The sequence below is a fragment of the Drosophila takahashii genome, chromosome 3R (assembly GCF_030179915.1).
Source record: "Drosophila takahashii strain IR98-3 E-12201 chromosome 3R, DtakHiC1v2, whole genome shotgun sequence".
Taxonomy (NCBI): domain Eukaryota; kingdom Metazoa; phylum Arthropoda; class Insecta; order Diptera; family Drosophilidae; genus Drosophila; species Drosophila takahashii.
This window is the reverse complement of record NC_091681.1, coordinates 16,312,382-16,328,746: the sequence shown is the minus strand read 5'-3', so window position 1 is coordinate 16,328,746 and position 16,365 is coordinate 16,312,382. Positions and strand designations below refer to the sequence as shown.

General features: G+C 44.5%; 6 protein-coding genes across 10 annotated transcripts in view; 3 read left to right on the top strand and 3 right to left on the bottom strand.

Moving 5' to 3' along the window:
- Positions 1 to 612, bottom strand: part of Hs6st (heparan sulfate 6-O-sulfotransferase) — an 89,935-nt gene extending 89,323 nt beyond the window's left edge. The window contains exon 1 of the mRNA XM_044394241.2: positions 249 to 612. The gene's annotated coding sequence lies outside the window, so the exon portion shown is untranslated. The remainder of the gene's footprint in view (positions 1 to 248) is intronic.
- Positions 1 to 16,365, top strand: part of LOC108056851 (phospholipid-transporting ATPase ABCA3) — an 82,893-nt gene that overhangs the window by 42,147 nt on the left and 24,381 nt on the right. The window lies entirely within an intron of this gene.
- Positions 1,212 to 4,018, top strand: MED25 (Mediator complex subunit 25). Its single transcript, XM_017140871.3, has one exon. It carries the CDS (start codon positions 1,316 to 1,318, stop codon positions 3,860 to 3,862), a length of 2,547 nt encoding a protein of 848 aa, XP_016996360.2. The 5' UTR covers positions 1,212 to 1,315; the 3' UTR covers positions 3,863 to 4,018.
- On the bottom strand, positions 4,028 to 6,668 carry LOC108056838 (uncharacterized). 3 transcript variants are annotated; one of them, XM_070217144.1, is made up of 2 exons: positions 6,529 to 6,668; positions 4,028 to 5,563 (listed from the first exon to the last, which is right to left on the bottom strand). In XM_070217144.1, exon 2 carries the CDS (start codon positions 5,486 to 5,488, stop codon positions 4,862 to 4,864), a length of 627 nt encoding a protein of 208 aa, XP_070073245.1. In that variant the 5' UTR covers positions 5,489 to 5,563; positions 6,529 to 6,668; the 3' UTR covers positions 4,028 to 4,861. The 3 variants fall into 3 exon arrangements, with proteins under 3 accessions (XP_070073245.1, XP_070073244.1, XP_016996341.2); XM_070217143.1 differs by lacking the exon at positions 6,529 to 6,668 and adding an exon at positions 5,628 to 5,830; XM_017140852.3 differs by lacking the exon at positions 6,529 to 6,668 and adding an exon at positions 6,271 to 6,461 and having other exon boundaries at positions 4,029 to 5,563.
- Positions 6,737 to 12,706, top strand: LOC108056840 (axoneme-associated protein mst101(2)). Of its 3 annotated transcripts, XM_070217141.1 has the most exons (5): positions 6,737 to 6,903; positions 7,161 to 9,819; positions 9,884 to 10,096; positions 10,784 to 11,564; positions 12,355 to 12,706. In XM_070217141.1, the coding sequence occupies exons 1-5, from the start codon at positions 6,868 to 6,870 to the stop codon at positions 12,560 to 12,562; spliced, it is 3,897 nt and encodes a 1,298-aa protein (XP_070073242.1). In that variant the 5' UTR covers positions 6,737 to 6,867; the 3' UTR covers positions 12,563 to 12,706. The 3 variants fall into 3 exon arrangements, with proteins under 3 accessions (XP_070073242.1, XP_070073240.1, XP_070073243.1); XM_070217139.1 differs by lacking the exon at positions 6,737 to 6,903 and having other exon boundaries at positions 7,089 to 9,819; XM_070217142.1 differs by lacking the exons at positions 6,737 to 6,903; positions 10,784 to 11,564; positions 12,355 to 12,706 and having other exon boundaries at positions 7,089 to 9,819; positions 9,888 to 9,945.
- On the bottom strand, positions 12,686 to 16,112 carry PIG-L (phosphatidylinositol glycan anchor biosynthesis class L). The gene is made up of 4 exons (XM_017140858.3): positions 15,174 to 16,112; positions 13,920 to 14,210; positions 13,676 to 13,769; positions 12,686 to 13,619 (listed from the first exon to the last, which is right to left on the bottom strand). Exons 1-4 carry the CDS (start codon positions 15,688 to 15,690, stop codon positions 13,442 to 13,444), a joined length of 1,080 nt encoding a protein of 359 aa, XP_016996347.2. The 5' UTR covers positions 15,691 to 16,112; the 3' UTR covers positions 12,686 to 13,441.

Here is a 16,365-nt window from a genome sequence, read left to right as displayed (position 1 = left end):
AACCAAATTATCAGTTTCTCCGTCGCAGTGACGTCAGTGCAAAGAGAATAATTATAATAATAGAATCAAACGATTTAGCAACATTGCAGTAAAAAGAACACGAACAAAGAGGAGCAACAAAAACAGAGAGAAGGCAAGAGAGAAAGGGACACAGCACAGCCAGACAGAGCGAGAGGCAAAACAACAGCTGTTCTGCTGGCCAAATGCGAATTTGCCAATTTGAGCAATTTAAACCAGATTTCACTCACTTTTCACTGGCCAACTGGCGCGTTTGTTGACTTTTCACAATTGTCGCGGCTTTACACGTTTATTTATTTACATTTCTCTGCGATTTGGGCGCTCGCACGCTCACTTAGCGCGCTTTCCGCTTTGTGCCACACATTCTGCGACGGCCACACAAAAAAGCCCGCAATTCGCACTTGCGTCTATTTTTTACTATCTTTGGGATCGTTTTCCATGCACTTGCACTGTTCACTGGTAATTGTTTGCGAATTTACCACTTTTATTGCGATTTGCGTGAGTTTTAGACGAATTTTCGGGGAAAAACAACGCGGAGTTTAAGGCAACGTCCTTCTTCTTCGAAATCCGGCGAGCGAATCACTGAACAAAACGGAACTGCGCAAGTTGGGCAGCAGCAGCAGCTGATCGGGCTGCCAGACAGCTGCAGGTGCTTCGCTGCTTGTATCTGGCAGCCCTTGAAACTATCGATATAAAAATACGCGCTTTTTAAAACTAATAAAAAATTAAGAATGAAAATAGATTTAATTGATTGTGGTGTGCCGAATTTTAATATTTTAAACAAATTTTTTTTACCACCCAAAGATATTGGGCCAATTGACCTTCTATTTGGGAAATAGCTGTACTTCCCTATATTTAAACCTTAAAAAAAATTTATTTCTCATGCATTCTAAACTGTTAGAAAAAATCCACAGGTTTTTTAAATGGTCTTAGTTAAAAAAGATTTAGAAGCTTTTTCAGTTAGTAGAAAAATAATGCAATTATCTCAAAAAAAATCATATCATATACCGTAGTTGCAAAATTTTTAATTATTTTTTGATAATATTTTTAATTATCCAGAAAAGAATCATTTTTTACGTTGGTCGGGAAGTCCAATTAAAAGTTTTTTTAATTTTGTAGCAAGTGACAGCCCTATTAACCGCCATTCGATGGTTACAAATCGACATATCGATAGTCCCTTACCGATAGTCATAACAAACTGACAGAGAAGAAGAAGAGCGGGTTACAGCGAAAAAGTTTGGAATTTTTCCAAAAGGTTTTCCCCATTTAAAGCCAATTTCCCCCTTCCGTATTAACCATGGAGGTGGATCAGATGCCCCTGGCCGACGTGGTCTTCATCATCGAGGGCAGCGCCATCAATGGGGCGTACATCAATGAGTTGAAAACCAACTACATCCTGCCGACACTGGAGCACTTTACCACTGGCTCGATTGACGAGCGGGAATACCTGATTGCAGAGCGATTTGCCACGCTCTACGGCATTGTGGTCTACCGCACGGCGGCCAATCTGCTGGAACCCGTGTGCGCCACCTACGGACCCTTCCTGCAGCCCCAGAAAGTAATGGAGACGATCGAAAGGTTGCCTTTGGTTGGAGGCGGCATGGAGTCCTGCGCCCACATGGCCGAGGGATTTGCGGCGGCCCACGGCTGCTTCGACGACATCAGCGAGCGGCGCCAGCTGCTCGACCAGACCAGCGTCCAGCGGCACTGCATCCTCATCTGCAACAGTCCGCCGTACCAGATGCCCACCACGGAGTCCTGGAAGTATCCGGGCAAATCCTGCGAGCAGTTGGCGGCTCTCTTTAACGAGCGAAAAATCAATCTCTCCATCATTGCGCCGCGCAAGATGCCGGTGCTGTTCAAGCTCTTCATGAAGGCCGACGGCGATCAGCCGATAACGAGCAAGAACTATGCCAAGAACATCCGGCATTTGGTGCTGCTCAAGGGCTACAGTCTCAAGGAGCGAGCTCCCAGTCCGAATAGCATGGCGGCGCAGATGGCTGCTCCAAATACTGCACAAGCTGCAGTGCAGCAGCAGCAACAACAGAATCCCGCTGGTCAGCAGCAGCCAGTTCAGGGCATGCCAATGGACACCACACCAGCTCAACAGCAGCAGCAGCAACAGGGCAATCCCCAGCAGCAAGTCATGAACATGAATTCCATGCAGCAACAGCAGCAGCCTGGTCCAAATCCCCAGGCGGGCCTGCTCAATCCGCAGCAACAACAGCAGCTACTGCAACAGCAACAGCAGCAACAACAGCAGCAGCAGCAGAATCAATTTGTGCCCAACCAGATGCAGAATCCGAACTTCCAGCAGAACGTGGGACCCGGACAAAACCGCTGGATGTATCCCAATCAGCCGGGACAGGCGCGTCCGCCTTTTATGCAGGGAGCAGGCAATGTGGGCGGTGTTGGCCAAGGCCAAGGCATGCAACAGAATCCCAATTCGGCGCTAATCTCGCGCATTAATGCGCCGCCGCCGAACCAAACGGTTACCTCGCTGCAGCAGCAGCAACAACAGCAGGCACAGCAGCAACAGGCGCAGCAGCAGCAACAGAGAATGCAGATGATCAACCAGCAGCAGATGCTGAACCACCAACAGTTGCAACAACAGCAGCAGCAACTCGCCCAACAGCAGCAGCAGCAGCAGGGACAGCAGCAGCAACAGGGCAATCCCAATGCGGGCAACAACATGATGCCGGCTGGCAATCCGCAGCAACAGCAGCAGCAAGTGGGACAGGTGGCCAATCCGCAACAGCAGGGAAATCCGCAGCAGCAGCAACAGCAGCAGGCAAACTCGCAGCAGGAGCAGGCCTCCCTGAGGGAAAAGATCTGGACCGGAGTGCTGGAGTGGTCAGAGAAGCCGAAATCGGATCAGCAGAAGATTCCACACACACTGCAGTGCACCGTGTGCACCAACATCAAAGACGGCGAACCGGAGATCAAGGCTGAGAACTGGCCGCCCAAGCTGTTGATGCAGCTAATGCCGAAGCATTTGGTCGGCAACATTGGCGGTCAGTTCCTAAAGGACTCAAAGATGGTCGTTTTTCGACCCACTCCCGGAGAAGCACTCGATTCGCTGGCCAAGATGATGACCTCCGGCTACGCTGGCTGCGTCCACTTCTCCTCCATTCCCAACTCACCCGCCTGCGATCTCAAGGTACTCATTCTGCTCTACACGCCCGATCGCAATGCCTTCCTGGGCTTTATTCCTAATAATCAGGCCATGTTTGTGGAGCGTCTGCGGAAGGTCATCCAGCAGAAGCAGCACGGCAACATGCAGCAGCAGCAGCAACAGCAGCAGCAGCAAATGATGCAGCAGCAGGGCAAGTCGCCCATGGAGCTGCAGCAGCAACAACAGCAGCAGCAGATGCAGCAGGACAACTCACAGCAGCAGCAGCACTACAATCAGTACCAGCTGAACATGCAGATGGGCGGCGGAGGAGGTCCAGGCGGAGGACCTGGTCCTGGTCCAGGCGGAATGCCCGGCATGCAGCAGAATCAGATGCAGATGAACATGATGCAGCAGCAGCAGCGGATGCCACTGGGCGTGGGCGTGGGCGTTGGACCCGGTGGCGTTCCCAATCTGCAGCAGCAGTTGCAACAGGTGGCGCCCAATGTGGCCGCCATACAGCAGCAACAGCAGGCGCAACAGCAGCAGCGCATGGTGCGTCCCATGATGAGCAACAACAATCCGGGACTTCGCCAGCTGCTGCAGCACCAGACCACGCCGGGCAACCAGTTCCGTCCGCAGATGGGCGGCCAGAATCCCAACCAAATGGGAGCTGGCGGCCCGATGGTCGGCAATCGCAACTTTGACGACGGCAGCTACGAGTTTATGTAGGCTCCTTCAAAAGATTGCTTAGCTAACTAGAGTTTTATACAGTCCAACTCGAAGTCTCTACTTAAGAAGTCCTGCAAATGTCCTGCATAAATGTATGCATAAGCTTTTTATTTCCTATTCACCCAAACTCAAACATAAAACCGAAAATTATTTCGACATTTTCATCATATTTCGTTTATTTAAAGGGGGGTGTAGGGTCTTTAGCACCAAAAAATCGACTAATTTTGCGATTTATTCTATAAAAAGTGGTTGGATGGATTTAATTTAAACCTTTTGTATATTATTAAGTGTCATTTAAATATCATCCACTAATTTTTATAGCCGATACTATCGGCTATTATATCAGTGGCATAGCGATTGCTGGAACACTATTAAAAAAGGCGTTTTGCGGTGTTCACTGTACCTCCGTTAAAAGTGATCGGATTTCCATTTTGTTTTTACATTTCGCTTAAGAACTAAAAAAAAAACCCGCCCCTGGGAAAGCCCTTTTTTTATTTTATTATTTTTGAAAATTTTTTTTCGATATTATAAAGCTAAAAATGCGTTTTTCACCAAAAAAATTTGATTTTCGGCTTAAAAAAATATTTAAAGTTAAAAAATAAAAAAAACCATTCCTAGGGGGCGGGTTTTTTTATGCAGGAAAATATGCGACAAATTTGAAAACTATCGGTTGAGCCGTTTAGAAATGCCGATGAACACGGATATTCAAAACGTGGTTTCCAGAAAAACGCACTTAAAGATGCACTTATGTACCTAAAGTTTAAGAGGCGAGGGTACTAGTTTTAGCAAAACTTCAGAAGTATTTGTTCGATTGACTTAAAACTTTTTTTGTATAATCTTAGAATGTTAATCTACAAGAAAAAAATTTTTTTTTTTTAAATCGTCTTTTTTTTTTGCAGGACCCAACCTCCCCTAAATTAGTAAAAGTAAAAAGTGAGGGAAATCCAATTTACATAGGGCTAATATTAATCACAGAACACAAGCTTCGCAAGAAGCCAACTAGTTTCCTCCTCCACCGCCGCCGCCGGAGGAAGCTGAGCTGGCATTTCCGGCGCTGGCGGCAAAGAGCTTCCGTAGATTCGTCAAGATGCCAATGAGCACTGTACCGGCAGTGCCCAATGTCTCCAGCAGATCGAAGCTGGTGCTGTCGATGGCCGTCTCCCGATCCTCCTCCGTTTCGATGGCCGGAGAGCTGATGTTGCTGGCAGCATGATGCGATTCGTGGACGCCATGGTGTCCAATCAGCCGGTGGGTATTGCTCTTGACATGGGAATCATTAACACCACCGCCTCCCACTGCATTTATTAGGTGCTTCACCGGCTCCAAAACAGGAATAGCCAACTTAATGCGATGCCATTCATCGGATGACTCGGTGAAGCCCTCGTGCTGCTCGCCAATGGCCTCCATCTCATCATCCAGCTTGTTGCGTTCACTGACTGGATCGTCATCCGTCTCCAGGGATAACTCCAAACTCATATTTCCCTTGCCGGGCAACTGCAACAAACTGCCGAAGAGCTGCTGCAAATGCGCCGAGTTGGTCGCTTCAGCCTCATTCTGCTCGAAATCAAACTCCTCTCGGACTCCAGATTTGGGTTTCTGGTTCACAAAGCTGGTCACATGTTGCATTTCATTCTTGGTAATGGAATCACTGGATTCGGTTGGCTTGGCGGACGTCGTCGTCAGCAGGAGCAGCCACAAAAACTGCAGGGATATATACGGGAGAAATTGTAGCTTTAATTGGCACTTAATGACCGGCTTCACGTACGCTAATGAATATTGATTACGATCGATAATGAGGCTTTCTATATTCAAATCCCAACGCACACGCGTCGCTGGACCTTGAAATCGTTCTATAAGTTATGACAATACTGCAAATCAAAGATGCCTTTTTGGAGATGTGATATGTGGCGTTCCAAATAAAAAAAAGAATGATCGAAACCTTACTATAGATTTGCAAATTTCATAAAAAAATTAAAACAGTATTTCACGAATGATAGTTATAGACTGAAAATTTAATATGGTTTACCTACAAGTATGATCATTAATTCAACATTAACTTGATATTTATTAAATAGAAATTTATTAGCTGGATCTAAATATTGAAACCAATTGAAATATTCCGATTTCCACTTTATAAATATCACCTTAATTCAACATTAACTTATTATTTTTAAATCCAAACTTATTAACTGTATTTAAATATTGAAACCCATTGAAATATTCCGATTTCCACTTTATAAATATCACCTTAAAGATGGTTAGCCTTCATTTCCAACCAAATTTGTTACTTGACCTACACCAATATAAAAATGTCAGTTCCTTTACTATTTTATGAGTCACTAATGTTTCTAATAAAAATTCCCACTATTAGTTTAGCCATCATCAAGTTCCCTTTTAATCAAGCTTACATTCAAAAGTACAATTAAACATATGGAACTATATGTGGAACTGGCCAATCGCAACATGTTCAATGGAATACACGGATCTAGCTCTTGGCTAGAAATCGAAACTGAAACCGAAATAGAAACCGCTGCGAGCAAAAGCAAAAATCGAACTAAACCCAATTGAATGACCAACAAATACTTGGGTGACCGGAGCCCAGCTGAAGGCAGTTGTCCAATCGGCTGTTAATTAATATGCAACAAAGGTAGGGGCAATTGTAGTACCTAAATTAAATTCAAAATGCATTTAGAGGCCCCGAAAAAGTCGGTTCTCTGGGACTGGAAAGATATGATGATGATGATATGAGTTCATATCTGCATCAAAATGTATCACTTATTTTATCAAGGATTTCCATGTCGAAACGAAATGAAATTTCGAGAAAACAGTAGGCTTTTTGACTTAAGTTAATAATTTCGTCTGGTTTTTGGGTCATTCTCTAGACCTAGCCCACAGCTAACACACACACATAAAATTTTAAAACCTCAAAAAAATTTTAACAAAATTCTAAATTTCTAAATTTTAGTTCCCGGACCTTTTTCTACACAAGTGAAAAATTTGGTATTATGCGATTATTTGGTAGAGTAAACAACTTTTTTAAGGTGGGTCTTCTTCGATTAAACTTAGAAATTAGTAGGCTCCTTATTTTTAAGTTAACATTTGATAGGGTTTGTACTTCATTTCCCTTCAATACGTTTAACACTCCATACACCATTTCGGTTTCTTCCTTTTTTTTTTTATTGAAATTCTTCCGTGTTTGACTTATGTATTTTTGAAAAAGTGAAACAAAATTAACAAAAAAATGCCTGTAATATTCGGGAAGTTCCCGTCTAATCGCTTTGGGCCGCATCTCCTGCAGATATCCCGATGCCTTAGCTACCACGCTCCGCTCTTCCGACCGCGCAGCCTGCTCTCCTCCAACCGTTTGAGGCAGTTGTGCATTAGTGCCACCTCGGGATCGAACTCTACAACCCAAACCCAAAGGACCTCTCAATCGGGACGAAATACTCGTGTGCAGAAATACTCGCAGAAGGGCAACAATGTCTTCTCGATCAGCGATAATGTGGATATGTTGCGCAAACGGATCAGCTTCTCGGGTTCATCCGGTAATTCACCCAAAATCCTGCCCATCGGGCTGATTACTCCCGAAACGAAAGATGGCAAGGAACTGAAGATAGTCATCGTGCCCTTGGATCTTGCCGGCATGGATGCCAATGCGCTGAAGGACACACTGGATACCATCAACCAGTTGCGTTTGTATGCCAATTACATCGAGACCTTCTCGAGCAGCATGGTCGAGGAATATGGCGCGTTGAATGAAGCCATCCAGGAGGTGGAATCGGAGGATCAGTCGCAGGATCGGAAGATCTGGGAGAGCTACTCCTCCGACGTCGATGCCGTGGGAACCGCTGTGGATGCGGGTCTGGGTGCCAATCTTCCCTTGCATCGCCAGGTGGCGGTCAGTAGTTGCCTTCAGAATGCTCTGGGAAATCCAGGCTCCTCCCTGAAAACCACCAAGTCCATGTCGGCGATGGCTTTACCCTCTGAAACCATTCAGAACTCCAAACTGGATGCCAATCTCAAAGAGCTCGCCAACCAACAGGGTGACTTTGTGGAGGAGGTGCGAGTGGATGTCCCACAGGATCTGAGCAATCGCCTAAACGAGATGGCCGTTGCCTCCATGGAGATGTCCTTCGAAATGGACATGACCAGCCTGCAAGGTGCGCTCGAAAGTAAGGATTCCAAGGCTGTGGCTCCGCAGGATCCCATGATCTGTATGCACACCAAGGTGGAACTGGATGCGGCAGCAACTGCGGGACAAACTCTCCCACTCCGGTTCAACGCCTTAATCTCGGGTGTGGTGGAAATCGACACCCAGAAGCTTAATCCCGCCCAGCTGACCGAGGATAAGATGCCGGGCTTCAACGATGATCTCACTTCGCTGGCTGCCAATCTCTGCAGCACCGCCTTGGAAAAGGGCTTCGCCGGCAATTCGAAATCTTCGGAAACCTTCATAGCCGATCTGGAACTGACCAAGGATGAGGAGGCCTCCAAGACCAGGATCATCGATGCGTCCCATATGTCGGCGGCTACACAAATAGGACATCAGCGGGAGGCCCAGCAGAAGATGGCGGAGGAGGCATCCGCCTTGCCAGGCCTCCAGGAGGTGGAGGTACCAGTTCCCGTGGACAAGGACGGCTGCAAGCATCCGCCCGTGAAGCCCAAGCGCAAGTGTCCTGGCAAGTGTCCATTGATTACAGATCCCTGCAAGGACGATCCCTGCGAGCGTCCGGAAAAGAAAAAGGCGCCCAAAAAGAAAGCCGTTCAGACCACGGAGATAACATCCCAGGCCGCCAAGGGAGGCGGAAAGAGTTCTTGTGGAAAAAAGGACGGCAAGGGCAAGGACAAGAAGGACCCATGTGCCAAGTTCAAGAAGGGTGGCAAAGATGGTGGCAAGAAGGATGGCGGCTGTGATAAGGACAAGAAGAAGGACCCTTGCGCCAAGAAGGATGACAAGAAAAAGAAGGATCCTTGTGCTAAGTTCAAGTCGGGCGAGAAGAAAGATCCTTGTGCCAAGAAGGACGATAAGAAAAAGGACCCATGTGCCAAGAAGAAGGATCCCTGTGCCAAGAAAGATGATAAGAAGAAAGATCCCTGTGCCAAGAAGAAGGATCCCTGTGCTAAGAAGGACGATAAGAAAAAAGATCCTTGTGCCAAGAAGGATCCTTGTGCCAAGAAGAAGGATCCTTGTGCCAAGAAGGATCCTTGTGCCAAGAAAGATGACAAGAAAAAGAAGGATCCCTGTGCCAAGAAGAAGGACCCTTGCGCCAAGAAAGATGACAAGAAAAAGAAGGATCCCTGTGCCAAGAAAAAGGATCCCTGTGCCAAGAAGGATGACAAGAAAAAGAAGGATCCCTGTGCCAAGGGCGGAAAGGGCGATAAGAAAAAGAAGGATCCCTGCGCCAAGTTCAAGAAGGGCGGCAAGGATGGCAAGGATAAGTGCAAGTTCTCCACCTTTTCTAGGCGTCCGGATCCAAGCAAACGCTACCTGTCCACCGCCTTAAGTCAAGTCTTCCGGGAATCCGATTCCCTTCCAAAAGCTCCCCGCTTCCAAGTCTACTCCACTCTGGTGCGCCGTCACTATCGTGTCCCCGTTCCGAGGACCTCCAACTCTTGCCAGTGCTCCCTGTGCAAGGGTCGTCTGTCGGTCGAGGCAGCTGCTCCTGCCCGCTTTACAATCAACTCGACCCTCCTGCGACGACGCTTCGGTGGCCTTGGGGGCAGGATCAGCTATCGAGGATACGCCAAGAAGAAGGGCAAGAGCGGCGGCAAGTGCGGCCAGATGGCGCCCAAGTACCCGAAAAGCCGTGGCAAGGACATCAAGGAGCGGACGGGTCTGCGAGAGGATTGCTTCAGCGACGACGACGGTGGTTGTGGGGTGAAGAGCTGCACCGGCAAGTGCGCCAAGGTCAAGTTCCCCAAGAAGAAGTGCGAACGCAAGGACAAAAAGAAGGATGGTGCGTAGGTTTGAGATTTGTTTTGGGTAACAGTTTCTCCAGGTCAATCCTCTCTCTTTCCAAGACAGAATAGGCAGTCTCTTGGCCCGGAACACCCTTGTCCAGCTGCAGCCACAACGAAGATTGCTGAGCACACGGGTCTGTCGTAACCCATCGTCTTCTTCACCAAAACCTGAAGAAAGGCGCCTCCTTGAGGATAAGGCATATGAGCTGCGTATCTTAAATTCTTACGAGGTGCAGGTGGTTCCCGCTTCCAGACCTCGTCCCAAGGATTTCGGTAAGCTTCTCCTTTTGATCAGTCCTTAGATTATAGCTTTTATTTGGGAGAAGCAGAGATTCGGCAGAGAATTTTTCTGCTTCTGCAGACAAACACTGCTTCATAAATTACACTCAAAATAAATTTTAACCTAAATTTTAAAAAACATCTTAAAATTTCTTTTTTCTAAATACACGAAAGTTATTTCTAAAAATAAGAATTTTTCTAAAATCAAGAAAGATTTTCAAGCTAGTTTTTCTTGAATGTAGAAAATGGTTATGAACTAAAATAACCCTGAAAACTAGAAAAATTGCCTTAAAATTAGAAATTATTTTCTGAAAAGTAGAAAAACAAACCCAAAGGAAAACAATAAAATATTTCGGCATCACCCTTTCTAAAAATGAGTGCCATTAATGGTTACCATGAACTAAAATAACCCTAAAATGTAGAAAAATTCCCTTAAAATTATAAATTATTTTCTGAAAAGTAGAAAGGCAAATGAAAACAATAAAATATTTTGGTATCACCTTTTCTAAAATGAGTGCCTTAAGTTATATTATTTTTAAGTTATATTATTAAATATTTGTTTTTACATGCTCTGGCGTTTAGTCAATTTTAATTTTTTTTTCTTATTTTATTCATTGTTTATTTGATGGCAAACGGTAAACCGGGTTATAACCCCCTTATGAATTCCTTCCCTCAAAACAGATGTCCTTATTCGAACGGGATCGGTGGCCATCTCGAACTCCGACATCCATGTCTTCGAGAACGGCAGTCGCAACATGGAGGCCATGTCCCTGGGCCACGATGCCACGGGTTTCGTGGAGGAAGTGGGTCGCTGTGTTCATCATCTGCACGTGGGTGACCGTGTTGTCGTAGAGTCTGCGTTGTCCTGCGGCATCTGCGACTTGTGCAAGCGAGGCCAATACAACATGTGCTCCGGTTTGGTATACAATGGCTTTCTGAACACCTTCCAAACGCATCCGGCCGACCTGTGTCATCGTCTCCCGCCGTCCATCAGCATGGAGGAGGGATCGCTGACCCAAACCTTGGCGCTGGGATGTCAGGCTTGCTTCAAGGGCAACATCACACCCACCAGCAATGTCCTCATCCTGGGATCCTGCCCAACGGCTGTGGCCGCCGGCATTTGCGCCAAGGCCATCGGAGCGAAGCGTGTGGCCATCGCAGGATGCATGGCTCCCGCACTGGATGTGGTTGCCCGCGACTTTGGTTTTCAGGCCATCGAGTTCGACAGCAATGCCCTGTTCGGCGAGGTCCTCGAGGCCATCTACAGCAAGTTCAAGGACTGGCCAGACTGCGTGATCAACTGCTCCATTTCGGCCATGACCATGAATCTGGCGGTGATGGCTCTGCAGCCTTCTGGCGTTTGCGTGCTGGCCGAGTGCGATTCGGAGTGTGCCAGCTTCAATGCCCTGGACGTCCTGATGAAGAACATTCGCCTGGTGCCCAGCTTTCGGTCCGCCAATATGTGAGTTTATCGGGGAGTTAAATGCAGGGACCGAAAATAACTTATTTTTGTTATTTTATATTTTTCTAATTCATTTGGAATTGAATTAATGAATGAATAATTTTTTTGCATTTTTTGAATTTGCCAGTTTTTTTGCGCTTTCTTTTGAGAACAAAAAGTGGACAATTTTTAACAAATTAATGTTAAATAAAATTAATAGTAAATAAAATTCAGGCAGATTTAAAAAAAAAGTTATAGCTCTTTCTTCTTCAAAAGAAATTGTCGCTTGAATTATTTCGGAATTCATGTCATTCATTCAATTCTATTAAACTGAAATCAGGGACCGATAATAACTGTTGTACATTTTTCTTACAAAAAAAATCATGAACATAGAAGAGTCCTAAGATTTTTTTAAATACACCACTATTTTTGTTAGCCATTGTAGTTTAAAAATCCGTAATGATTTTTATTCTTTGATTTTTATAATAAAACTCAAAAAATAACTTATTTGTTGATTTTTATGTGTAACAGTTATTCCCTTGACATTCTTGAAAAAAGGAAATAATTGAAAAAAAAAACTTGCTAACCGTGTTTTATATAACTTACTAAAAATCTTTAAAAAAAAGCCAACCGCACCCACTGAATCGCCATAAATCAAGTTTAAGTTTTATTTTTGATCAACTTTTATTATAAAACTCAAAAAAATAACAGTTATTCTTTAAGTTTTACTTTACAAATCAGAGAATAACTGATTTTTTTACGGTCCCTGGTTAAATGTGAAGCTTAAAGAGTTAATCTTGTATCTCCTCAGGTATCCCACTGCCATCCAACTCATGCGATCTGGTCGAGCACTCATGCACAAGTTCATCACGGCCACATATCCTTTGAGCCGGGCGGCGGAGGCCTTCCGAACGGCCCAGCATGAGTCCAACATTGGGCTGGGGAAGATCATTGTTAACTGTGCGGAGGAAGCGGAAAGCGAGGAGAATCTGCGGAGAAATTCCAAATCGGCATCGTAGAAAATTATGGTAGTCAAAGCTGTGTAGAAAAGAAAACAACCACTTCAATGAATTCCCTTATACTTGAAGTTAATTCTCGTGTGTTTTCGATTTTAAATTTAGATTTAAAATAAAACAAATAAATTTTAAGTATTGCAACAAAAATCGCTTCGCATTTTACTAAGTTCTGCGTGGGCCCATAAAACAATTAATTTGAAAGTGCGCTCATTAAAATACTTTAAATAAATATTCTTTAACAGCATTCTAGAATCTATCCTCTCTGGCTCATCGGTATATGTGTATACATACATTCATTTATATATTTATGTAAATATATTTTATAAAATTATTATTGTACTTCGCTGCTTACAACAAACTATTTTACAATTTTACAAGAACGAAAGTGACTGACTAAAGGTGTGTATGCTAAGGGGGTAAGTAGGGAATCAATGTACACAAAAAACGAAAATGAGAAAAACATAAGCTAACAACAATTATCAATAACGCATACATTTTTAATTTGTTAAGCATTTGACTACATCGCACACTTTGGAACATTGCTTGGACTGAGTATAAATAATAATAATTAGAGCTAACTAATAAGATTTAAAGATATGCCATTTTGTATGTGAGTGTGGAACTAATTAATGGACTGTTTTGTGGTTTCGGTTGCCTATGGTACTGCCGCTTTTGCTGGTTCTTTGTTCCCTGGTTGGTTTGGATATACTCTATAGCTTTCCAATTACTATCGATCGTTTGGCCAACAGTAGTTACATACATATATATATACTAGTAGAATCGTCAGAGTCTAAAATAAAAACCACTCGCTCTGCCACCCGGAGCATCCGATCGTGAAGGTAGTTTGTCTTTTGGTGTTCAATCGTATCCCCTTTTCCTTAGCTAGTTGTCATGTATCTGCATTTCCAGTTCCACATCCGAGAGATTTATCTGCCGCATCGAATTGATGAACATGTAACGCGAAGTGTAGATGTACAGCCAACGAAACCATCTCATCTGCGACTGATGCTCCTTCATGGCGCTCCTCACAATTGCAGCCTCCTTCCAGTTCAGTATGCACCTAAATAAAATATTAAAATTTGAGTTTGTATTTAGATTTTGGACCCTATTTCATACCAATGCGTTGACATAAAGCACGTGCACAGCAGGTCCAAGATCGACAGATATTTTCTGACCACATTGATCGAGTCCAAGGTGTAAAACTTGCAATCTGCATTTGGGAAGAGACGTAAAAAATTGCTGTATACTATAATATCTAAAACTATTAATAGCGACAACTGCAGCGATGGGCACGCCAATTAACGTGCACCCATTGTTTGCATCCGTCGCCGCCCGCGTGACTCAGACGCCGCCTCCTCACCTTTGGGCAAAAGGTTGGCCAAACAGAGCGAGGCGGCCGCGTAATACACGGCACAATGGTTCGGATGCGAGCTGACGCCATCGCGATCGAACGTGAATATCGCCTGGATGTCGAGGCTCTCGACGGTGTGGAGTATCAAACTGGCCACCGCATCCGGGCGCCAGTCTACATAGGGGTCGTCCGGCAGGTTGGTGGCGTTCATCAGCACAATGTTGGACTCGGGTATGCCCAGTTTGGAGCACGAGCGCCACAGTTCCTGCCGCCTCACCTTCGCCTTGTGCTCGAAGTTGCCTGTTTTGGGGAATGCAATTGATTAATAATTCTGATTGGGATATACTTATATCAGGGGATAGTTATAAAGCATCATAAACGACCTGTTTAAGAGATTTGCTATTAAGTATGAACGTTTCAATTACATCTATAATGACTATAATGTCATGCAATATATATATTCAGTATACATTTTACAGAGCTTCCTAGTAATTGTATTAAGAAACACCTATTAAAGAACTATCTATTAAATTTTTATATCTAATAAAATTAATTTTTGTGACAATGGTATTATGACTTAATGGGATTATGACTAGTTAAGGAATATATTATTTGCTAATAAATAAAAGCATGTTTTAGACTTTATATTTGTAAAATAAATAGATGTTTTCTTACTCTCAAAAAGACAATGGAACTTCACTAACCCTATGTCTCTAAAAACTATTATTATTGGATATAGTAAAATGTATTTTATAACGAAATAAATATACCTAAAACTTTGGATCAAAATAAATAATATTTTCTTATTGTAATATTTATTAAATATACCTTATTGCATTTTGAAGCTAGAAAAAAAATTTTACCTAATACAAAAATTTCTACTAGATACCTACTATCTGAATACAATTTCCATCAATCACTGAAATGCAGCAATTTCAATCACAAAATCTACGAAATGGACTTGAACAATCTCTATAACCGAGTGTAAATTTCTGGTAAAAAAAACAGCTGAAACCTTTTCAATGACTAATATAATATTCTGTTACCATTTGCAATATATTATTTTGGACGAAAACAAATATTCCCTAAGAGATTAAATTGCAGGGAATCAATTGATGGGTACTACAAAAAGAAGGTTCTTCCCATACGGAAGCACTAAAGCTAAATACGGAGAAGCTACTGATTTCGAAACGTGTAATTCCGCCTAATGGTTGCATATCTATTGTGACTTATAAGATGATGTCACTGCTGGTAGAGTCTCACCGTTGGACAGGCAGAGTATGTACACCTGGCAGCCTTGGCGCTGCGTCAGCGAGTAGATCAGCGGTCCGAAGAACATGCACTCGTCATCCGGATGGGCGGTGATCAGAAGGACGCGCTCCATGTGCGCCGTCTTGGGCAGCCGGACGCTACGCAGCCGGAGACCCGATTGAAGGGCCTGTTTTAGGCCGCCACTGGGCGGGGGATTCCCATCCGGACTGGGATTCAGTTCCTCCTGGTCGCCGGATCCGGCATTGTTGCTGTCCTCGTCCCGGGGGCTTTGTGCTCCTGCTGCGCACTCCGAGAGCCAGAAGGTGAGCTTGTAGAGGCCCAGGCATACTAGCAAGTACACCGCACAGGCGATCAGTACGTGCTCCAGTGCTTCGGCGGATGAGGACCTGAGACGGCAGTAGATGGCCTGCGGATTGGGGACGAGCTGCTGCACCTGCTGCTGCAGTTGGCGCCACGGAGATATGCTTGATATGCTGGCCACGTACTCGCTCAGCCAGTTAAATCTCATCGCTCATTGCGTCCGGCCAAGGGCGAGAATATTGGCGAGAAATTCTTCACCAAAAATGGACATGCAGCAAATGGGCCCAGGAAAAGCGGAGAAAAGCGGCGATAACGGTGCTCGGGCGGCTACTTAAACTATGTCACCAAGTGGCGGTGTTGCTTAATCGGTAGTTTAATACTTGAAAACGTCTGGTTACGAGCCCGCGCGCCGCTTAATCGGCTAATCTCTGCATTTTAATCGAAAACTTTACGTGTTTTTCGCCTTTCGGGGGCAGCAGCTAGAGATGGGCGACTGGCGTGGTGCGTGGCAGGTGCGTGACTCACGGCGATTCGTCGGGGCTCTTCGCTACGCTTTTTATTTGCGTGTCAGGTGCGACGTGCATTTGTAAAGGTGCAATCATCCAATTAGCACTCGAATAAATTGATAAACTCTTTTCTGCCATTCATCGTTCGTTCGCAAACTGCGCGTCGTGAGTGGGGTTTGGTCCATCTCTAGCGGTCAGCTGTTTGACATAGTGCTAGGCGTTAGGGGTACTCATGTCACTTTTTTTTTAACTTTAGGGAGTTTTAAATACGAAATAGTTTTTACCTAAAGATCATAAAATATATTTTTCAATTCCGGCATCCCTAGAAAGCTTTATACTTTTGTTCTGATAAGATGTTTCCATACGCTTTATTATGA

Bases quoted from the DNA above. Each gene is read 5' to 3' on its own strand.
- PIG-L (XM_017140858.3), bottom strand. From the start codon at position 15,690: ATGAGATTTAACTGGCTGAGCGAGTACGTGGCCAGCATATCAAGCATA. The intron at 14,211-15,173 runs GTGAGACTCTAC...TCCCCAAAACAG, and splicing joins CATACTCTGCCTGTCCAACG to GCAACTTCGAGCACAAGGCG. The intron at 13,770-13,919 runs GTGAGGAGGCGG...TCCCAAATGCAG, and splicing joins GGCCAACCTTTTGCCCAAAG to ATTGCAAGTTTTACACCTTG.
- LOC108056840 (XM_070217139.1), top strand. From the start codon at position 7,104: ATGCCTGTAATATTCGGGAAGTTCCCGTCTAATCGCTTTGGGCCGCAT. The intron at 10,097-10,783 runs GTAAGCTTCTCC...CCCTCAAAACAG, and splicing joins ACCTCGTCCCAAGGATTTCG to ATGTCCTTATTCGAACGGGA. The intron at 11,565-12,354 runs GTGAGTTTATCG...GTATCTCCTCAG, and splicing joins AGCTTTCGGTCCGCCAATAT to GTATCCCACTGCCATCCAAC.
- MED25 (XM_017140871.3), top strand. From the start codon at position 1,316: ATGGAGGTGGATCAGATGCCCCTGGCCGACGTGGTCTTCATCATCGAG.
- LOC108056838 (XM_017140852.3), bottom strand. From the start codon at position 6,327: ATGTTGCGATTGGCCAGTTCCACATATAGTTCCATATGTTTAATTGTA. The intron at 5,564-6,270 runs GTAAGCTTGATT...ATATCCCTGCAG, and splicing joins GTTTAATTGTACTTTTGAAT to TTTTTGTGGCTGCTCCTGCT.